Source organism: Tamandua tetradactyla, chromosome 22, assembly GCF_023851605.1.
Source record: "Tamandua tetradactyla isolate mTamTet1 chromosome 22, mTamTet1.pri, whole genome shotgun sequence".
NCBI lineage: Eukaryota > Metazoa > Chordata > Mammalia > Pilosa > Myrmecophagidae > Tamandua > Tamandua tetradactyla.
Genome location: NC_135348.1, coordinates 16203499 through 16228076, shown reverse-complemented (window position 1 = coordinate 16228076; position 24578 = coordinate 16203499). Strand labels below are relative to the sequence as shown.

Sequence of the window (24578 nt, the reverse complement as noted above, 5' to 3'; positions counted from 1 at the left end):
AAAAGCTGGCATAGTTCGTCCTTTGCTTTTTTTTCCCCCCAGAGAGGGACTGCTCCTTCAGCCAGAATCCCAGAAGGCAGACAAGTGAAGCTGAGCTGTGGCTCAGCAGTTGAATATAATTCCTAGAAGACACTAAGCAGTGGGGGTTGTTTGTGACCACAGAATAACAACGAAACTTGCCCAACACAGGTATCTAACAAGTAACAGTGTGATTTATGTGTTTTTCTGCTCCAAAGTTCAAGTTTTCTGGTGATTTGCTAAAAATCAACCTGATTGGGGAAAAAAAAAAAAAGTTCGCCAGAGCATCCCAAAATTAGAACAAAAATTTATGAATCGGAAAACAAACTTGACAGGCATCACCAAGCTTTTTCTGTAAAAGGCCCGACAGTAAATATCTCAGGCTCTGTGGGTTACTCTGCCTCTGTTACAACTACTCAACTCTGCTGATGTAGTACAAAAGCACCCGTAGACAATACTTAAATGGATGACCATCGCTGTGTTCCAGTAAGCTTTATTTGCAAAAACAGGTGCAAATCTAGCCTATAGGTTGTAGTTTACTGACCCCCTTGAAAGGTTTAGGAGGCGAAAGGGTGAGAAAGAAGGAAGGTAGAACAAGAAATTTAAAGCGGGCGGGTTTATTTCTGCGCTCCGGGGCTGAGTTCACCGAATCCAAGATGGAGGGAGGTGAGTCAGCGCCTGGGTGATGGCGTGGGCAGTTTTTAAGCAAGGGGGTCAGGTGACATCCAGAACAGGTGGTTCTCCAGAAGTCAGGTGTCCAGAAGGGGCGGTTCATCAGTTCCGGAAGTCAGGTGTCCGGAAGGGGCGGTTCACCGGTTCCGGAAGTCGTGTCCGAAAGGGGCGGTTCACCAGTTCCGGAAGTCAGGTGTCCAGAAGGGGCGGTTCCAGAAGCCATGTTGGGAGTGGCGACACAGCCTCCGCAGCTCCAGTTGCAGTGCCCATCCCCGTTCCCCCGACCTAACACTCCTAGTCTAAATCCCTCATACTGTTGATGAGGCATCTGAAATCTTGCTCAAAGTCATATAGCTGGTTAGTGGCAGGTCAAGCATTAGAATCCAGATCTCTTGAATCTAGTCTTCTAGAATAGGTTCTATCGGATCATAGGATGGACATGAAATACAGGAAAAAAGCAAAAAAGGCAGGGAGTGCCAAGAATAGGTTATGATTGTGTTAAGCAGCTTTCACAATTTGTTATGAGGATTTGCTTTTCAAACGATTTTGGCTTTCAGAAAGCCAACTGAAGTCATAAGCCCTAACAGGTGAACCAATGATAAATTAGCCAGTGTTTCGAAAAATGATCTTCAGAGGAAACACAATTGTATATCTCCTTCCAAGTGTAATTTCCTCAGTTTAGCAATCATTTCTTCTGTCAACAAGATGGCATTTGCTGTGATCATTATAGTAGCTCACTGTATAGGGAAAAAACAGATTTGAAAAAAAATCCCATAATCGAAGCAACAAATAGACTAGACTTAGGCAATTATTTCCCATGTTCTGTTAGATTTCTTTTCTTTTAATGTTCAAAGTTATACTTATTTATCAAATAATAAAGATGCATATAAAATGACCCTCCATGCCCTCCTCAATTCCACTTCCCTGCATGTTAGCCATAGATAATTTTTGTAATGACTGATTTACATCAGAGCAGGGCAGCAAAGCTACTTTCTATGGGCTACTCTTTCAGCAAATAAAGAGGAATATGGAGTTCCCTGGGCCAGATATTTCTTGGAAATTATGTTTTAAAAAGTAACAGAGGTGTTCCTGAGTTGTTTGAACTGAAACTGAGAAAACAAGCAAACCATGCAAGATGTGAACAAATGGTCGGGTCTTGGGAAAAAGAAAAAAGTTTCAACCACAGTGTTTTAGGAGAGTTCAGGAACCAGAGAAGCGCACATTATTTGATTATCTCTATTGTCCTACAAAAAGTAACAAGAGGATCAGCACTATATGTTGTGATTATAAAATGTACTACGTAAAAATGCTTTAAAATTTTTAAGAAGGAAGCAGGTGGGGGTACAAGATGAAACAAGAGTTCGTAATTGCTGAACCTGGTGACAGGTACATGAGTTCATTACAATACCCATTCTACTTTCAACTATGTTTGAAGTTTTCTATTCATATACATCTATTTTAATTCTGAAGGGGAAAAAAATGCGATAAAGGCACTTACATCCTAGGGTTGTTGGGATTACATGAGTTCCTAACACACACTAAACAATGAATAAGAGATTGATGTATAAAATATTTTATTCAGATATGTTAAAAAGTTGGTACTTTTTGTTTTTAACTTACTGCAGAAGCAAGAAATCTAGGAAAAGAACAGTGGAATCAGAGCCCCTAATTCTTTATTATCTGCATTAAACATTCATTGGAAACCAGTGAGGTGATCAGTATCAAATTACATTCTACAGGTTTACAAAATCCCTGCACTCAAGGTGCTATTGAAAGGTTTGTTCTAGTTGCTACAAAAGTACTCACAGTATGCTCAAATTAATAAACAGTAAATACACCCTAATTAACGCTTCATACTAAATGTTTTGTATCATTTCCTAGAGAGATCGTCGAATGACGATTACCATTTATTTCCTAGGACACAAAATGTGAGCAACATTGACTTGTCCTCACTTTGATGCCTACATCCCACTGTCACTAGCTCAAGTCAATTTTTCCTCGCATATATCTTTAACGTCACCCTCCCCAAATTTTCCACACAAAATATGGGGCTGGGGGCATTTTTAAAAAGCAGCAACCGTCTTCAGCTACTCCTAAATATCTTCCTAGCAACTCCCTCCAAAACTGGAAACTAGCCTCCTTTTCTTGGCCAAATATCCAAACCTACATTTGAACTTTAAAATCCAGTTCTATGCAGCAGATATGTCACAGGTATTGCACAACCTACTGTGTGACAGGCACTGTTTCTGAGTTTTGGGGAAATAACAATAAATAAAATAAATTTCTTTCTTCGTGGAACTCACAATATTCAAATTCAGAGTGCTCAGGTTATGCATGGGGCCTGCCAGCTTTACCCTCTCTCCATCCGTCGGCACCTCAGGCCTACAGGCCCCACGTGACAGAAGCAACTGCAGGTAGCTTCTCACATGCCACATGGGGAACTCAAGATCCTGCCATTGTCCCCCAGCAGTTGGGACCAGGTTGGATCTGAAAAGGCAGCTATCTGCAGATTTGCCATAGGCCTCTGAGGTAACAGGCACAAGAACCCAGCTGAAAAGCAAAATAGTGGCTTCCAACCCATTTAGAGCCATTTACAGGGGGAGACTGACTCTGAGAAAAGCAGACAAAGCCAGTTAATAACTTCAGAAGCCATGAAAAGGAGCTCAAATGAGTTATAAAAATGGTGGTGTCTGGCGGGTCACAATGCCAGAGACCCGGGTTCAATTCCTGGTGCCTGCCCATGTTAAAAAAAATGGTGGTGTCACTACATTCAGAGAAACAGTCATCTCAACCTACCAAGGAATGTTCTGCAGAGCAGCACTGGTTTCCCAGAGCTACTCTTATTTCCAAACGCCTTCCGAGACTACTTCCTGTATTTTTCCAGCTTACTCGTATATCCTAAGAATAAGCGTCCATCAGCTGAGATGAGCATTCTTAGGTTACAAGATATCAGAGAGACTGAATAAAATATATGCATAAAATGTACAGTTGATTCCATTTGCTTATTTTGTTGACTAAAAGTCATCACAACATGATTCCTGATGACGGAAAAATAGTTCCAATTACAAGAAATCACAATGAAACCATTCAATAGCCTGTTTTGCAATAGGACACCAGGTCAGTGATTCTCAGGAATTCTAAACTTCATATCAGATTTCAAAAATCCAGCTCCTCAACAACTACTTCAGACATAATTAAGCAGGAAATCCGAGTGTGGGGTCATGAGCACAGGCCTTTTTTAAAGCTTAACAGCTGACTGGGGCATCCAGCCACAGCTGGACCTAAGGTGAAGATACCTGAGGACTCAATATTCCAAGGCTCCAAGGCTCCAAGTCTCCTGGAACAGCAGCCCCTGCATCATCAGGAGCTTGTGGGAAATGCAGAACCTCCAGTCCCACTGCACTCCTCTTCCATCAGGGTCTGCAGTGTAACAAGACCCTCAGGCGATGTGGTTAAGAAGTACTTTTTAGGGTTCTCGTTGCTACAGAAATGTGGGAAATACCACACCCCGTTACAAAGTTGAGAACCTCATGAAATCTTCTAGGAAGAAGAAAAAAAGAAATGCAGCAGGATAGGGGATAAAATGAAACGTTGTCTATGATATTAAGACATCCCACATTATTAAGCATCTAATTAGGAGTACTAGTCAAAGACAAGTCTCCACATTTTAAGACTTACAATACCACTGCTTAGTCCAAATGAATTCCACTGCAGACCACACCCTCCTCTGGCGGAAATCACACCTCTACTGAGTCATACAAATCTACCTGGCAAAGATCTCCAGGTATGAGCTTGTGTACGTGTACCGAGCGGGAATCCTTGTGAGGGAATGAAGAAACAAGTGGGTGTGGTGGCAAGACAAGAATGGATGATTTACAGGTGAATCTTCGAGTGTTACATGAACAGCTCTGAACAAGTTTCAAAGCACTGTTGGGAATGGTGATATTTACTGCTAGGAAAACTAATTTTCCACATGTGCAAACACTTTCTTCTGTGCCCCTTGTTCTTGGCCAGCTCTCAGAGAAAAAAAAGCATTTAGCTATCTTCCGGTAGAGTGATTCCTTGATTAATAAATCTTCTGGAAACAAAGCTCCAGTACACTGAAAGCAGCCATATTGAAAATAAACAACTCTGAATCCCAAGCAGCAGCCCTGGCGTGCATTAGAGGACTCATCAGCAATGCAACTGTTAACCTGTTCATATGCATCAGTGCAGAGGGCAAAATCACATCCCTTCCCAGCTTCTATTTATTCACACCCTGAGAAGTACTCAGGGCTAGCACTATGGAAAATGAGAAAATCTGTATAATCTGTTTACAGCTTCTAAGGTTTCCTCTCTGATACATTCAAACCTGTCCAAGGATGACGATGGACCCCCTCAGGAACTATACGTCACATACGGGACCTTCAAGCTTACAAGCACCCTCTCCATAATGAACCAGTTCAGTATGTAGAGAATGAACAGCACCCACTTGAAGGAACCAGGGGGAAGGGGAAGCTCAAAAAAACTAAGCGATTTGTCCAAGGACACACTATAAGACAGTACAAAATAGCAACAAGAATCTAGGTATCCTAGGTAACCTTGTTAACAAAATGCATTAAGCTTGGTGGGCAGGAGGAGGAGTTTTGGAAACAATAAAATCGAATTAGAATCTACATCAATTAGGAATTGCATTCAGTGGCTAGTCAGAGGCCTAAGGTAGCAGGGGCTTAATCAAGACAGAGCTTATCTTTGCTCAAGTAAAGGAAAGAGGAGGCTACAATCAAAAGCTCCTACGTGGTTCGTGCCCACCCAGAGATGCCAAAAAATTTTTAAAAGCTCATATGTTTACTCTATTATCATTAAGAGCTGAGAATTCTGTTTTTCTGTTTCACCCTTCTCAGTGCAGTTTCCAGCCTCAGGATTGCCTCATAGTCCAAAATGGCTGCTAGAACTCCAGTCAGCACATACTTGTTTTTGTAGAAGAGGAAAGGAAGGTGACAGAACAGGGTATTCTGTGCAGCTCAGTCAGTTCCCTTTAAGTAATTTTCCTGGAAACTCCACTTAGCTTTCACTTGCATCATTAGCAGGCTTGGAGAAATAGTTTCATAGGTGGGCACAGGGCTACAACCAGCAATGTAGTAACTCCACTTACTAAGGAAGAAAGAAAGAATGAATATTGGGTAGACAACTAGGAGTCCACGACAGAGTCCTCATTCCTTCATTCATTAGCTGTGTGACTATGATTAATTATTTACCTCTCTAGGCTTTAGTCTCCTCATCCTTAAAATGAACGAAATAGTCACACCTACATCACACAATAGGTGCGAGTACTAAATGAGAAAAATACATGTACAACAAGTAGAATACTGCCTGGCACCAGCTACAACAATTTTCTCATTATTATTTGATTATCCTAATTCCTCTCCTACTCTAATTTCCTCGAATTTAGATGAGTCATTTCCACCTGTTGACAGATACTCTAGTGTGAATGAATTTCAGTCAGTAAGTCATCCCAACCAGGCCAATGTATTTATGCCTTTCCTTCTAATTAGAAAATGAAATGATGTGTCAGACAGCCATACCCATAAGATATTCTGGACAGAATTATGGTGGAGGAATTGAACTTACACTCTCCAACAGGTATGGCCTGTTGGCAATCTCAATATAGATCTTTCAAGAGACTGAAGAAACTAAGGAGGAAGTAAAAAAGGATGGTCTCTCCTATGCAGAAAAACTGCAAACAATTTATGTAGATACTCTACTACCCTGAAGGACATGGAACATAACTCCCCACTCCATCGATGTAGGCTGTGCATAGTCACTTAAAAGAGTACAATAAGGAAAGGGAGAAAAAAAGAGTACCCACACAGTGGAGAAGCCTGGCAAACACTACAGGTGCCAGGTGATCAATGTCAAATCAATAGGAAGTCCTGCTGAGAAAATGCACCTTTGGCATCGTGTGATGAGATCGGCACTTTACCTCTGTGCTCTTCCTCCCCAAATCTCATCACCCCAGTACAGCCATGAGAAAAACATCAGACAAATCCCAATAGAGGGGCATCCTTGAAATACCTCACCAGTGCTCCTCAAAATCGTCCAGATCATCAAAAACAAGGAAAGTCTACGAAACTGTCACAGTCAAAAAGAGCCTAAGGAGACATGATGACTAAATGTACTGTGAAATCCTGGATGGGATCCTGGGACAGAAAATGGACATTAGGTAAAAACTAAGGAAATCTGAAGTCATATGTACTTTAGTTAGTAAAGACATATTAACCTTAGTTCATTAATTATAACAGGGAGGGATATATGAGAACTCACTGTACTACGTGCTCTATTTTTCTGCAGATCTCAAACAGTTCTAAAATATAAAGTTTATTAAAAAGGAAATGAATGGTCTACCCCCTCCCCATGCACCCACCCCAAGGGCAATCCTACAGAGCTCCTGAGAGGAAGAAGTGATGCTCCATTTCTTCTAAACACAGGGGCTAGACCTCCTAAACAGCCTCCTTCTCCTCCTACCCTGTGCCCGGCCAACCTCTCCTCTCTTCCTCCTCAACTTTATCCCTGCTCTATGCTCTGAAGCTACTAGGCACATATTTTTGTCCTGCACTGACCTGATGACATGTCCCTTATACATCCCTTCAGTGCCATAACTTCCCATAGAACACGTCTCATGTCCTCTATTGATGAAATGCAACACCTTGAAGAGAGGCTGACTTATGCCAATGGAACTTCCCTCTCGAGGGAAGGAAATATCTTGAGACTGGCACTTCTGGCTTCTCCCTCCCCTCTGGCTCCTCCCTTGGCAATAGTGCACTTCACAGGGAGTCCAGGAATACTTCTCACTACCACCCCAGTTTTAACTTAGAACATAGGCGAACTTATGTAAAACAAGCCAGACATTTTACTTCTCATCAACTAGAATCATAAAATGTAAAGTTGTAGGCCTCATCCCTTCATTTAATAATGCAAATACCAGAAAGATGATATAGATGGCTGGAGGCTACAAGCCTAATTGAAAGAGAGACAGGATTAGAACTCAAGTGTCCAGAGGATTAATTTCTAAGTACCACAGAATGCAAAGCTGAAAAGATGAGGGAAAACAAAATGAACATGTTGCCCCCAGAATAGAATGCACCAATGAAGTTATGGAAGTACCGGGTGAACAGCATAGAGGAAAAACAAAAGAGAATGAAGAAAATAAGCCTAAACCAGAGATGTCAAGGCCTTTTACACCAAAATTGCTAAAAGAAATAAAAAATGAACTAAATAGATGGGAAGACGTTCCATGCTCATGGATAGAAAGGTTGAATGTCGATAAGATGCCAATCCTATCCAAGGGGATCTACAGATTCAATGCAATGCCAATAAAAGTCCCAGTAATTGACTCTGAAAACTTGAAAAAGCTGGTTATCAAAAATTTATTTGGAAGGGAAAGAGACCCTGAATAGCACCTCTTAAAAAGAAGAGCGAAGTGGGAAAACTATTACTTCCTGACTTTAAAGCTTACTGTATAGCCACAGTGGTCAAAACAGCATAGTACTGGCCCAAAGATAGAAGTATCGACCAATGGAATTGAATCGAGAGTGTAGAGATAGACCACCAAATCTATGAACAACTGATCTTCAACAAGGCCCCCAAATCCAATGAACTGGGATAGAATAGTTTTTTTCATTAAATGGGCATGGGAGAATTGGATATTAATAGCCAAAAGAATGAAAGAGGATCCCTAACCTAAATCCTATACAAAAATTAATTCAAAATGGATTAAAGACCTAAACATCAGAACCAGCACCATAAGACTTTTAGAAGAAAATGCAGGGAAACATCTTCAAGATCGAGTAATAGTAACAGGAAGTAGCTTCTTAAACTTTATACAGTAAGCACAAACAACGAAATTAAAAATAGACAAATGGTAACTCCTTAAGATCAAGCGCTTCTGTGCCTCAAAGAACTTTGTCAAAAAGGTGAACAGGCAGCCAACTCAATGGGAGAAAATACGTGGAAACCACATAGCAGATAAAGGTTTGATATCCTGTGTACATAAAGAAATTATGCCGCTCAACAACTAAAGAACAAAATCCCAGTTATAAAATGGGCAGAGGATATGAATAGACACTTTTCTGATGAGCTAATGCAAATGGCTAAAAAGCACATGAAAAGATATGCTTTTCATTAGCTATAAGGGAAATGAGACATCACCTCACACCTATAAAGAATGGCTGCTATTACACAAACAGAAATCTACAAATGTTGGAGAGGATGTGGAGAAATTGAGTACTTATTCACTGTTGGTGGGAATGTACAATGGTGCAGCCACTATGGAAGACAGTTTGGTGATTCCTTAGAAAACTAAATATTGAGTTGCCCTATGACCCAGCAATACCAATACTAGGTATATACCCAGAAGAGCTGAGAGCAGTGACTGAACAAACATTTACACACTGATGTTCATAGCAGCATTATTCACAATTGCCAAAAGATGGGAACAATCCAAATGCCCATCAAGAGACAAGTGGATAAACAAAATGAAGTATACACATACAATGGAATATTAAGCAGCAGTAAGACAAATGACATCCTGAACCACAAGGCAAGTTGTATGAGCTGTGAGGACATAATGCTGAGTGAAATAAGCCAGACACAAAAGGACATATACTGTATGATTTCATTATTATGACTTTGGTAAAGGTAATCTCAGAGGTTACACTGTGGGCTATAGAAGACCTAGAAGTACACAAAAGCTAGAGATGGAGGAAAGGTTACCCAAAGAGGTTGAATCTAAAGACAAAAGAATGGATAGAGGTGATGGTAACTAATGATCAGGTTTATCAGTATCGTTGTCATATTGAAGGTGAATATGATTGAAAAGGGAAGTATAGTGCCATGTATCCCACTGATTAAATCTTTGATTATAAATAAGTTCTCATATGAACTATTTCAATGGTTAGACAGTAGACAAATAGTCAATAGTAGAGGGATACAGGAGGAAAACTAAAAATGCATGCTATGGCCAAGAGTTAACAGGAAGACATCACAGTACCAACACAGCACTAGCAGGGGCAACTAATTGGGGGAGAGGGACAAGTGATAATGGGTAATTCTGATTTGATAGTTGGTGAGTTGTGTTTGCTGGTTCTTTATCATTATGGACCAATGGACATTATCTAAAATTGAGAGTGCTGGTTATTATACAACGAAGTGAGGAAACTGTCAAGACATGGTTTGTTTATTTTGGACCTTATCAATGATACCCAATAGATGGAGGCAACTGAAGGATACAATGACTGAGAAGCACAGCGGCAAACGGTGACACATTAATATGATAGAATATGGTGTGGCTACAAAAAGGAAGGATGCTGAAAGTCACACAATGAGCTGAATAAACCTTGGGGACAATGCATTGTGCAAAACAAGCTGGAAACAAAAGAACAAAAATGCTGAAGTCTCTCTCAGAAAATACTAATAAAGAAATGGGAGTCTAGATTGTAAACCCTTAAGGCAGCCAGACTTAGTCTGAAGTTGTAAATGTCTTTCTAGACTCTGAGACACTGAGCTATATGTATATCAGCTGGTATTTCCCTGGAACTTTGAGTAACTCTGTAACACCTAAGGCCCAGAAATAGAGTGCTGCAGCCCTGAAAATTAGCATAGCTATGTACAATAACAGTTGAAGTAACTGAAAAAGAGATCAGGCCTCAATTAGAGTTTAAAACGAAGTCAGTCTGGCTGGGTCTAACGTAAATTCGATACAGGGTAAAAGATGATAGTGTATGTAGTCTAGACCTTCAGCTACTATAAGATCAAAGGCAGAGAGGCTTATTATGTTCAGAACCTAGATTTTCTGTAACACATAATCTAAATCAACCTTCCTGGATAGCTCATTTAAACAACCCAAACTCCTGGAGTCCAGAATAGGAATAAGGCCTTGTAATTCTTTATAGCTTAGTGTAATACCAGGATACATCACAGACTATGGTGGGATGATAATTAAGAAGTACTGGTAAGAGTCCCTTGAAGGGGGAGAGGGGGATTTATATATATATATATATATATATATATATACATATATATATATATATGCAGGATTCAGTTAGACATTGCTCCTATCATAACTTGCCAAAACCCAACCAAAACCGTTCCAGCCAATCCTAAAGAACACCTAGGGCAATATATAAGATTACACAAAGGTTCCATGCACTAAGGTAACTTTCCAGAAACCTACAACCTCCAGATGGGCCCCTGGACCAGATAAGTCCTGAAACCTAGAGGGCCCAGCGTCTCCAGAACATCAGCTAGTTCCATCTCCCTACCCCATATTATTCACAGCCCTTTCTAACGTGAAAAAAGTTAGAATGGGCATAGTCCAAATACCCCTAAAGAGTTGGACAGAAAGATCAAAGGTGATGGTGGAGTTATACAGAAAAGGTAGGGGTTAACAAACAAATATGATTGCTGAATCATTAAATTGGTATTTCTTTTAGTCTCCAGTATCTTAGAGCAGCTAGAAGTAAAAACCTAAAATTGTGGAATTGTAACCCATACCAAACTCTGAAATCTGTTCCACAACTAATTGTTGGGATGTTGCTCTGAAATTTATTGCTTTTTGGTATACATGTTATTTTTCACAAAAAAGAAAAAAAAGTTGATTGTGATGATAAAAAAAAATATTTATTCCTTCTAGCCTCCTGTATTCTGGAGCAACTAGAAGGAAAAATCTGAAATGATGGTATAGTAGCCCATGACAAACTCTGGGATCTGTCCTATAACTACTTGTCGAAGAGTGCTTTGAAAACTATTGCTTTTTTCTTTCTTTGCTTTGTTATATGTTATATTATACAATAAAAAAAAAGTAGGTTGTAAGAGTGTCAACTTACCTCTTTGAACATAACCGCTTATATCACAAGAATGAGTTTTTCATGTGTGATGCTGAAGAAAAGCTAAACATTATCAAGCCATGTTAAAATAATGTTTATGGCCTAGGAAATGCCAAATGCAGATGACATGATCCTTGTTTTACTTTGCTAGCTGCCAGAATACAATATACCAGAAATGGAATGGCGTTTAAAAAGACGAATTTAATAAGTTACTAGTTTATAGTTCCAAGGCCGAGAAAATGTCCAATTAAAGCAAGTCTATAGAAATGTCCCATATAAGGCATCCAGGGAAAGATACTTGCTTGATTCAAGAAGGCCAATGACGTTCAGTGTTTCTCTATCAACTGTGAAGGCACCTGGTGAACATGGCAACAGTCAGCTAGCTTTCTCTCCTTGCTACTTGTTTCATGAAGCTCCTGTAGGGGCGTTCTCCTGCTGGTGAACTCGATGGTTCTCTCAGCCTTGTGGCTCTGACCGGCTCTGCTGTAGCTTTCTTGCGGCTCTAAAAAGGGACTCTCTCTGGAATGTTTCCCCTTTCAAACAATTAATGGGTGATGTCACAACTCCATGGAAGCTATCTGATCAAAAGTTACCACCCACAATTGGGTGGGTCACATCTTCATGGAACAATGAAAATGCTCCTAGCTAGCAATACTGAATGAAAATTAAAGGACATGGCTTTTCTGGGGTCCACCACAGATTCAAACTGGCACAATCCTACATATAGAAAATTCCAAATAATCAATAAGAAAGCTACTAGAGCTAACAAATGAATTCAGCAAAGGGGTAGGGTACAAGATCAATACATAAAAATCAGTGGTGTTTCTACATACCAACAATGAGCAATCCAAAAAAAGGAAATCAGGAAAAAAAGTTCCATTTATAATAGCCCCTAAAACAATCAAATATCTAGGAATAAATTTAACCAAAAAATAAATTTAACCAAGGATATAAAGGACTTGTACACAGAAAATTATAAATCATTATTGAAAGAAATGAAAGATCTAAATAAGTGGAAAGTCTTTCTTTCAAAGACTGAAAGTCTTAATATCATTAAAATGTCAAAACTACCTAAAGCAATTTACATATTTAACACAATAACAATGAATATTCCAACTGCATTCCTTTACGGAAATGGAAAAGCTAATCATCAAATTCATATGGAAGGGCAAGGAACCTCAGGTAGCCAAAACCATCTTGAAAAGAATAAAGTTGGAAATACTAATCTCAAAATTTATTACAAAACTAAAGTAATCAAAACAGTGTGGCACTGTCACAAGGGCACAACAACAGAATATAATTGACAACACAGAAATAAACCCATACATACATGGTCAATTGATTTTTTTTTATGGTCAATTGATTTTTGACACAGATGCTTGGAAAACTGGATAGCCATAAGCAAAAGAATGAAAGCGGACCCTTATCTCACACCATATACAAATATTAACTCAAAATCAAATAAAAATAAAAGCTAAAACTATTAGAAAAGGACACAGGGAAATATCTTGAGGAGCTTGCATTAGGCAACAGTCTTTGATTTTACACCAAAAGCATAAGAGAAACTGGATAGAACGGACTTCATCAAAATTCAAAACTTTTGTGCATCAAAGGATATTATCAAGAAAGTGAAAAGACAATGACAGAATGGGAAAAAATATTTGAAAAAATAACTGATAAGGGTTTAATATCCAGCACATATAAAGAACTCCTAACAACTCAACAATAAAACACTAACAACCCAATTTAAAAATTGGCCAAGGATTTGAATAGACATTTCCCTAGAGAAGATATTCAAATGGCAAATAATTTATGAAAACATGTTCGATATCATTAGCCATTAGAGAAATACAAATTAAAATTATGAGATACTACCTCATACCCACTAGGATGGCAATTATTTTTAAAATGGGAAATAAGTGCCGGCATGTGGAGAAATAGGAATCTTGGCACATTGCTGGTGGGAATGCAAAATGGGGCAGCCACTGTGGAAAACAATTTGGCAGCTTCTCAAAAAGTTAAACATAGAACTATCATGTGACCCAGCAGTCCCACTTCTAGTTATATACCCAAAAGAAGTGAAAGCAGGGACCTGAACAGATATTTGTACACCAACGTTGGTATCAGCATTACTCACACTAGCCAAGGAGTGGAAGCAACTCACATATCCATCAGTGGATGAATGGGTAAACAAAATACAGTATACATACAATGGAAAACTAATCAGCCATAAAAAGGAATGAAGTTCTGATTCATGCTACTACATGGATGAACCTTGAAGACATCGTGATTAGTGGAATAAGTCAGATACAAAAGGACCAATATTGTATGATTCCACTTATATGAAATACCTAGAATAGGCAAATTCATAGACACAGAAAACAGATAAGAGATTACTAGGGGGCAGAGGCTTAATGGGACTAAGGTTCTGTTCGGGGTAAGGAAAAAGCTTTGGTAATAGATGATGGGTGATGGCAGAACAATATTGTGAATGTAAGTAAGTAATATCATTTAATTGTAAACACAAAAGTTGTTAAAATGGGAAATATGTGCAGTCCATATTACTACAATAAAAACTTAAAACATAAAAACTAAAAAATTGAATCTTTTAATATTAAAACAAAATTTGCTAGAGTGGATGAAGATATTTGCAACATATATAAACAACAAAAGGTGAGGTTCCTGTGTAAATAAAGAACTTCTACAAATCAATAAAAAAAACAGACAAAAGAATGGTGTATTTATACAAATAAATTACAGCTGCATGTGGCAATATACATAAATCTTACAAATTGAGTACGAAGTGGAAAAAGCATAGCACTAAAGAATATATACAGGATATATATACAGGATGATTCCATTTCTATAAACAGGTAAAACTAAGTAACACTGCACAGAGATGCCTATATATATGGTAAACCATAGAGAAAAGCAAGGAAAAACAATTGCAAAAGTCAAAAAAGTGGTTACCTCTAGGGGTCAGAGGGAGCTATGATTGGGAAGGACAGGAGTTTGCTTGTATGGAACTGCAACAATATTTTATTTCTTTACTTGAGTGGTGGTTACAGGAGTTTTCACTTTATAATTTATAGGCTTTATGTACTCTTCTCTTTATTTAAAAAAAAAAATGCACTTACACAATCACACCTAAATTTAGCCTGGAGAAAAGGAGCTCACAGACTCTCTGAAGCCCATAATTCTCTCGATCAGTTTATATTCTCTCAATCAGTTTATATTCTCTCACTTGGAAAAAGACTAAAATCTAGCACAGATATAACTAACAAAAGTCCAAGCTTGGTAAGGAATGCAATGGTGTCTGAAGGACATTTTAACTAGTGAGGGGAAAGAAGCGCACTAAAGAAATGTAAACTACTAAATAATTTATCTCAAAAGAAATAAAACCAAAAATTGCTAGTTTAGCCCTCCATCCATTTCGTAACATCTATGTCTCTCAGTCCTTGGTGAGCACATATTAAATGGTTAGAATTGGCAAGCACCAATTTCTGAATGCAAAAAGTACCAAATGTCATGTCTCAGCAAAAAAATTATCACAGAACCTAGAAAAGCCTCCCCTGGCCTTGGAAAACTAAGGAACTGGTGAAAACAAGTTACAAAATGCTATTTTCACCAGCCTTGGAATAAATACACATATTGCAACTAAATGATAAACATATATCTGGATCATACCTAGTTTGAACTCCAATATAGCTCTTCACAGTATAATCTCTTGTAAGAGAGAGTGAAGCTTTTTGCTAGATGTAATAGCAATCCAAGGTAGTCTACACTATTTAAATCAATAATTCAATGGAAGCCTGTCTTTGCAAAGTTTTTTCATTGTGTTTGTAAGAAATATTTACTCATACCCAGCAATAACTAGCCTATTTTTATGAAGTCTGAGTTTACACTGAACAGAATCATCAATTATTTTCAAAGCGGCTGTTATTATAGGTAATCAAATACATTATTCTCATGAAAAGTTCAAGTAATGAGCACAGGAAATGATTTTTAAAGTCCCAAGAATATATCAAGAGTATCAAATTAACTATTTCTTCATGTTCTGCTCAAGATCTTTCCTTTCAGCCCATTTTCTACCCTCCATTTTTACGCCACAGACCCACTATCTTCTTTCGCAACTTTCTCTTAGCAATTAAGGAAGCCTCAAAGAGAAGTTTCTCTGCGGCTGGATGGAATGTTCATTATATTCCATCTCCTAAAAAGGCTATTAATGATTGCTCTCATCCCAATCTTTTTCACTTCCCTAACCCCCTTTTGTTGCTATCCCCCTGGTGTGTTCTTCCCTTTTGTTTTCTGATAACTTGGCTTATCCAGTTAGACCCAAAGGACAAAGAATTTCCTCTCTATTATGTATGACTGAAAAACCGCCCCCGGGAAGAGAGAAGGGGTGAAGAGCTGATCTCTCTTCCACTTCGCGCCATACTATCTGTCTACGGCGCTTCTGTGCATCAAAAAACCACAAGATCATAAAAGTGTTTATAGGCCCAGAAGAGCTTTTCCATCTACAGTGAGTTACCTTCCCGTGTGTTATATTCCGGTCTTTCTACAGGTTGGGGGCTCACAAAATCACTCTAAGGCAACTCCTGCAGAAATGTGATTGAGGCTCGACGGGAGGGAGGGGAAGGCGAGGGGGAAAGGTCACAAGTCCTAAGTTCACGGGGCACCGATGGCCGACTGGACTCAGTTACTAGCGCGTGCTCTGGTCTGGCTGCGGTGGCGCAGGTAAACCCATCGGGAGGGTGACCGAGACGGCCAGACCCAGTGAATCGTCCACCAGCCTCTGACTCACCCAGAGATATGTAATCACTCGGCTCACAAGTTCTAAGCCAGCAGGTCCTAGATTTATCGTGCACGAAAAACTTGGCGCACCTGCTCCAAGGCCGCTACCAGGTAAAGAACCGGTTTCAATTTCCTCCGGCTTGGGCCGAAAGTGAGGATGAGGATGGAAAGGCTCCTCTCACCACCACCCACCACAACCCCACCCCCGCGCCTGGGAGAGTTAAAGGTGCCGGTCCCTGGAGGCGAGGGCGCCGCCGCCTTCCCGGGCAGGCCCTGCACCGCCGGGGACCGCCAGCCCTAGGTCCCACCGCACCGCGGGTCGCCCCCGTCCCCGCCTGCGCGCCCCGCACCCCTCACCTGCGGCCGAGTGGCCCGAGAGCGCACGGCCCCGGGCGCGGCGCGGGCCCCCGAGCTCCCGGCGCTCGCGCAGCTCTTCCCCCTCGTCCTCCCGCCGCCGGCCTTCAGCCATGGACTTCGCACCCAGGCGCAGCCGGGGGAACCGCGGACCCGCTGCGGGCCCCGGCGCCCCGAGCCGCAAGCCCCGGGCGCCCCACGCCAAAGCCCTCGGGGTCAGGAAGATGCCCCAGGAGAGGAAGTGGCGGCGGCGGCTGCGTAAACGGCCCCCTCTGCGGGGCTCCACCTGCGGGGCTCCACCTGCGAGGCCCGGCCGAGCCTTATACCCGCCTCCTCGCAGCGCACCGGCGGCCGCCTTCTCCCTTTGCTTTCTCTTTCCCACCCTCTTCCCTCTTCCTCTTTCCCTTCCCGGCCCCGCAGATTTCCAGCCAGGGATCGGGCGGGTTCTGGCCGGGCCTCGCCTCCTCGGGGAGGGGTTTCGGCCTGAGGCCGCCCCACGGTCACACACGCGGCACCCAAACAAACGTGCACAAAATAAATAAACGGGGCTGGAAGGGGAGAGAGAGGAGGGGGCCTGGACTCTTCCTGCGCCTTCACGATATTCCGGTGTCAACAGGAAACCCATTTGCTTGACATTGAAACAAAAGGAGGAGGAGGAATCCGTCCCAAGCTGGGCTTTGGAGAGATGGGACACGTCGGCTGTGAGCCGCTGAACTTCGGAACCAATCTAGCTTGGAGTTTGTTCGAGCCCTTGCGTTGCACGTTTTTTTTTTTTCCTTCTCTGTCTTTTCGCTGCTTAAAATCGAGCTTTGCACCATGACAGACTCTGAGATCTGTCCTGTAACTGCTTGTTGAAGAGTGCTTTGAAAACGATTTTTTTTTCTTTCTTTGCTTTGTATATATGTTATACCATATGATAAAAAAGTTTTGAAAAATCGAGCCTTGCTGTATCCCAGCTAATTAAGGATTAGGAAATGGCCACAATCCCTAGAAGGTCAGGGAAAAAAGTTTTGTTTTTTTTTTTTAAGGAAGCCCATATCTGATTATTTTATAGAAAGGCAATTTGATGAAAATGAAGGGAGTAATGGCTTTAGAATCAGAACCCTTAATTTGAAGTACTTAGCTTTGGGACCTACCCGTGTAAAAGTTTTTAGAAGCTGGAAAGAGCTGTACAACGAAAGTTGTATGTATCTATATAATACACATCTTAGGTTCAGTACTCAGACATACACACTTATACACAGGAAGGGGCAGACTCTGAGATCTCACAAAAAAGATACCTAAAGCAGCAGGTAGGAACATTGCGTGGACATGAAACGATAGGAAACAACTGCGAGGGACGAACAGGCCTTTATTTCCAGCCTCTTTATTTCTAAGAAATTGTGACAGCTGCTGATGTTCAGAGTGTAAAAGAGAAAAAAAGAGAGAGAAAAGGGTCACTAAAAATAGAATTACCTGCCATACCTAAATAAAGTTTCTTTGCCTTTTCAATCCTGGTTGTTGCTGCCTTAGAAAATCAGCCAGCTTTTAAGCCAATAAGAACCACAGTTGATTCATGGAATTGAGGTCAAATCCGCAAGTTAAAACTATTACACGGGACAGAGAGAGGAAACCAAGAGACACAGATGTTTGGAGTTGCTAAACTAAGATTAAACCCGGACTTTGACTCTGAGAAGCTAAGTGAGGATCCACAGATGCTTAGAGAGAAAGCCACTGGAATCAGAAGCTGAAAGCAATGCACCTGGAGCAGGGACCAGTAGATGCCAGTCACATGCCTTCCCAGCTGACAGAGGCGTTTCAGATGCCAACAGCCTTTCTTCAAAGTCAAGAGGGATTTAAATCATGGAACTATGGCTGATGACCTCTACAGACAACAAAGAAGATTGCCTTCAGCAATGAGAGGAATCTCCTCATTGGATCAGTTGCAGGACTTTAAGGATTTTGGCAGTCTGAAAGTATTTTCATCTCTCACTTCAGCCAGTCAGCTGCCCTTGGGGAATTTAACATCACCTTCATCAGAGTTCGCAAATTGAGGCGCCTCTTGAGGAAATTCAATTTCACCTTCATGGAGTTTCCAATGTATGAGCTATTGTCCAGAATTCTAACTTACCAATTCCTATGGTTGCATGGGCTAATTCCTGTAATAAATTTCTTAATGTTTACATATTATATTTGTGCATGTATAGATGTAAATCCTATCATTTCTGTTTTTCTGGAAAACCCTAATACACCCTGTGTAGCCCCCTGGCCAAGCCATACTTCACTTCTGTTCTTTCTCATAGCACATTATATTTCTTTATAGGCCATCAAATTTCAGTTATAATTTGTGAAATTTTTATTTATCATTTGATTAACCTGCATTACCATAAGCACTTGTCAATTGCCTAGATAATAGTGGACTATCAATGAACAGTTGTTGAGTGTACACAGGGCCTGATTTTGAGACACATAATTTGATTTGATTATAACCCATAGACTTTCTTACAACTATTTTCATAAAAATTAAACATTCCTATCCACTGGACAGAATCCACATAACATATATGCATTCAACTTAATAAATAACAGTCAATATCATATTTTAAACTATACAGAAATTTCACAGTGGCATTGTTAGTTACTCAATAAAAATATTTACATCTCAAAAAAAAACCTGTGTTTCTGCATAAGCTGTTAAATAAGTAGACATCAGAAGAACTTGAAAATAAACCAGCAAGAAAAAAACTTGATTCTTTTAAGTGTTTGTAGACACTGAAAGTGGCACCATATGTATCACTTACGTACCTTCAAGGTAGAGGAATTATTTGGAGGATGCTACCTTGACTATAGTGCAACTTCACCCCACTTTTGGAGTCAGTCTCTACTATTATTCAAATTCTTATTTTGGAAAGGACTGAAAGTTGTTCTGGATCTCCTATTCAATAAGAACTTTGGGAGTCCACACCTCTTTTTTCAGAAGCATGCGTGCTCAAGCCCAGCACAAGTGCAGCAAACATTGGGGTAGCTACTGTGTGCCAAGTACCAAACTAAGTCTGTTGGAGAGATTCAAAATAAGTAAAGAATATTTAACAGTCAGGCCCTATAAGAGATGTGTTTCACATAGTTTTTTTTTCATTTTAAATAAACAAATCATGCTCCCTATCCTCCAACATAAGTGCTGCAAAGAAAGATCTCTCAAGTTTACCACCAAACAAGGCAAGTCCTATAATAAAGATAAAGCTTAGACAAGGGTATCAAGACAACTCAATGAGGAAAGAAGAGTCTTGTCAACAAGTAGTGCTGGGACAACTGGATATCCAAATGTGAAAGAATGGATTTGAACCTCTCCCTCACACCATATACAAAAATTAACTCAAAATGGGTCACAGACCTACAGGTAAGAGCTAAAACTATAAGGCTGTTAGAATAAAACATTGGAGTAAATCCTTGTGACCTTAATTACACAATGATTTCTTAAATACAGCATCAAAAGCACAGTGACAAAAGAAAAAAAATTAGGTCTCACCAAAATTAAAGCTGCTTGTTTTTCAAAAAAACACCATAAAAAGGGGGAAAGTATAGCATGCACCTAGATGAATGAATCTTGAAGACATATGTTGAATGAAATGTCAGAAACAAGAAGACAAATATTATTATGCTTCATTCATATGGACTAACTATAATATACAAACTGCGGAGAATTGGAATCGAGAATTTAGGTTATCAGATTAATACCTATTTTAAAGGTTCCTAGATTGTAATCTTTTACAAAGGTCACATCTATTCCAGAGTTGTAACTGTTATTTCTAAATTCTGAGATGCTGAGCTCATTGTGTATAAACTGGTCATTCCCTAGAACTTTAGGTATTTGTGTGACACTTGAAGCTGTGAAAGTCAGCACTACCCTATACAACTGTTCAAAAAGTTGAAAAAGTTATCAGACTTCAGCTAGAGATATGAGTGAAGCTGATCTGGATAGGACTAAGGTAAATAAGAATACAGGGTAAAGGATGATATGATTTCTATTTTAAAGCTTCAACTTCTGTGTAAGATTAAAGGGAGAGATGTTTATTTGGCACAACATTTATATTTTTGGTGGCACAATATCTAATTTAACTTGTATGGTCAGTTTATTTGAACACTATAATTACATGGAACCTTGAATAGGGAATGAGATCTTATTAGTTTGTACAGTTTAGTGTGATGTCCCGATACATCCCAGAGTAATTTGGGCAGAGAATAAAAAAAGTATTTGCAAAGCCCACTTGAGGGCCTGAGGAAAAAAGCAGAAATATTAAACTTCCTCACCTTGGGAATTCCTGATATTCTCACAAGCATTGGGGACTACCAATTTCACAGGCTGAGTCATCAATCTTGGGGCTCACCCCTATGAAATGTATTCCTGCAAATGAAAAGCTAAGACTACTTATAACCATGCCTAAGAGTCACCCCCAGAGGACCTCTTTTGTTGTTCAGATGTGGTCTCTCTTTCTAAGTCAAATTGGTAAATAAACTCATTGCCCTCCCCTGCTCCACATGGGTCATGACTCCCGGGGGTATAAATCCCTCTGGCAACATGGGACATGACTCCTGGGGATGTGCCAGCGTCTAGCATTGTGGGATTGAGAAAGACTTCTTGGCCAAAAGGGGGAAGAGAGAAATGAGACAAAATAAAGTTTCAATGACTGAGATATTTCAAACAGAGTTGAGAGGTTATCTTGGAGGTTATTCTTATGCAATATATAGATATCCCTTTTTAGTTTATGGTGAATTGGAGTCGCTAGTGGGAAAGATCTGAAACTGTTTAATTGAATTCCAGTAGCCTCGAATCTTGAAGATATTCAAGATTCATAAGTATCAGGACATCACACTGAACTGTACAAACTAATAAGATCTCATTCCCTATTCAATTGTATAACTAAATAGCTTTTATAGTTTGACCATGTGATTGTGAAAATCTTGTGGCTGACACTCCCTTTATCCAGGGTATGGACAGATGAGTAAAAAAATAAGGACAAATTATTTTTTGTGGGGATAAGGGGTAACAAAAGTTGGGCATATTGCAATACTAGTGGTCAATGAGAGGGACAGGTAAGGGGTATGGGAGGTATGGGTTTTTTCTTTTGTCTTTTTATTTCTTTTTCTGGAGTAATATAAATGTTCTAAAAATTATCATGGTGGTGAATACACAACTATGTGATGCTATTGTAAGTCACTGATTGTATAGTTTGGATGGACTGTATGGTGCATGAGGAGCTCTCAAAAAATATATACTTTTAAAAAGAATATAATGAAGAAGCTGTTTGGGATGCACATGTTCTCTAAAAGTGACCTCCTCATAAAATCACAAATGAGAACAATATGAAACGCGCTTTGAGTTGTTGCATGGTTAACACGAACTAAAGTTCACTCACTGGAAAAAAAAAAGTTGAAGACAATTCACAGAATAGAAGGAAATATTTGCAAATCATATATCTGATACAGGACTTGTATTTAGAATATATAAAGAATTTAACTCAATCCATAAAAAGGATTAAATTGCTGGAGAAAATGCAGAGTGGTACAGCCACTTTGGAACATAGTCTGGAAGTTTCTTACATAGCTAACCATAGGCTTACCACATGATCCAGGCATCATGCTCCTAGATATTTACCACAATGAGTTGAAAACTTGTGTCCGCACAAAAGCCTGGACATTAATGTTTATAGATCAAAGATTATAGAATCTTTATTCATAATTGTCAAAAATTGGAAGCAACTAAGATGTCCTCCAATAGATGAATGGATAAACTGTAGTATATTCATACAATGGAGTATTATTCACTTTTAAAAAGAAATGAGCTGGGCAGGCCATAGTGGCTCAGCAGGCAGAGTTCTTACCTGCCATGCCGGAGACCCAGGTTCGATTCCTGGTGCCAGCCCATGCAAAAAAGAAAAAAAAAAGGAAATGAGCTACCAAGCCATGAAAAGACATGGAAGGCCCTTAAATGCATATTGCTAAGGCGAAGAAGCCAGTCTGAAAATACTACTTATGTATGATTCTAGCTATAAATAGATAAAACTATAGATTCAGTAAAAAGACCAATAATTGCTACTGGTTCAGGAGGAGGTGGGGAGAAATGAATAGGTGGAGCACAGGTCATTTTTAGAGCAGTTAGGCTATTCTGTATGATACTGAAATGGTGGATACATAACATGCATTTGTCAAAATCCATAGAACTGAACAACACAAAGGGTGAACCCTAATGTAAACTATGGACTTTAGTTAATAATAGTGCAACAATATTGGTTCATCAGTTGGAACAAATGTACCACACTAATATAAGATGTTAATAATAGAAGAAATTAGAATTTTGGCACAATTTTTCTGTAAACCTAAAACTGCTCTGAAAAAAACAAAATCTAATTTAAAAAAAGGCAGCTAACCCAATTTAAAAATAGGCATTCCCAAAGATATACACATGGCCAATAAGACATGAAAAAGTGTCCAACATCATTAGCCATCAGGGAAATGAAAATGAAAACCACAATAAGATACTGCCTCAGACCTCCTAGGATGACTCAGATAAAAAGGAGTGACAAAAACAAGCGTTAGTCAAGCAGTGTGGACAACCAAAGCTATAGGCTGAGCCCCCAGTCTTGGGGTTTGTTCATATGAAACTTAACCCTGCAAAGGATAGGTCAAGTCTACTTAAAATTAGGCCTAAGATTCACCCCCAAGAGAACTCTTCTTGTTGCTAAGATGTTGCCTCTCTCTCCAGCCAACACAACAAGCAAACTCACCACCCTCCCCCTGTCTACGTGGGACATGACTACCAGGGGTGTGAACCTTCCTGGCAACGTGGGACAGAAATCCTAGAATGAGCTGAGACTCAGCATCAAGGGATTGAGAAAACTTTCTCTACCAAAAGGGGGAAGAGTGAAATGAGACAAAGTGTCAATGGCTGAGAGATTCCAAACAGAGTCCAGAGATTATCCTGGAAGTTATTCTTACACATTAAATAGATATCACTTTGTTATTCAAGATGTAATGGAGAGGCTGGAGGAAACTGCCTGAAAATGTAGAGCTTTGTTCCAGTAGCCATGTTTCTTGATGATGATTGAATAATGATATAGCTTTCACAATGTGACTGTGTGATTGTGAAAACTTTGTGTCTGATGCTCCTTTTATCTATCTTGTCAACAGACGAGTAGAACATATGGAATAAAAATAAGTAATAGGGGAAACAAATGTCAAAATAAAAAAAAAAAAACAAGTGTTAGTGAGGATGTGGGAAAACTGGAGGCTATGGTGCCAAAGGGAATGTGAAATGGTACAGCCACTTTGAAATACAGTTTAGCGGTTCTTCAAAAGGTTAAAGTTACCATATGAACCAGCAATTCCACTCCTGGTCAGAAGGTATTTTATTGGTTGTCCGGGCAGGGGGGAATGTGGAGGGACTGCTAATGGGTACAAGGGTTTCTTTTTGGGGTGATGAAAGTGTTCTAAAATCAGGTAGTGGGGATGGTTGCACAACTCTGTGAATATATTGAAACTCTTCAACTGTATATTTTAATACTCTATTGAATTATATCTTAATAGAGCTGTAATTAAAAAATATATTAATACATATAACCAACTCATAAAAGCCCAGAAACAAAGTCCAGAGAGATGGTTGCACTGTAAAGTCATCATATTTAAGCAGAGAAATCCCGTAGGAGTTACAAGCAATAACAATTTAATCATATGAAAGAAAACCAAAGGTGTGGCCAGCTAGCAACTAAATAAACATGCCAAAACATCCTACTCACCCAAGTGACGCAACAAGAAGCCAAACCCATAAAAGGAAAATGTTAAGAATCTTAGAGTGAAAACGTAGATCAAGATTAACCCTCAGAACTTTGCTATTAAATATAAATC

General features: G+C 39.7%; 1 protein-coding gene across 6 annotated transcripts in view; it reads right to left on the bottom strand.

Annotated features, from left to right (window-relative positions):
- Positions 1-24578, bottom strand: part of SH3D19 (SH3 domain containing 19) — a 325680-nt gene that overhangs the window by 193886 nt on the left and 107216 nt on the right. For 3 of the 6 annotated variants that reach the window (XM_077139820.1, XM_077139822.1, XM_077139824.1), the window contains exon 1: positions 16704-16830. The exons of 2 other annotated variants lie outside the window; for them this stretch is intronic. In XM_077139820.1, coding sequence (XP_076995935.1) covers positions 16704-16815 — 112 coding nt within the window. In that variant the 5' untranslated portion in view covers positions 16816-16830. Of the gene's footprint in view, positions 1-16703; positions 16871-24578 lie in introns of those variants that run through there. One more of the 6 variants, XM_077139821.1, reaches the window with a different exon arrangement.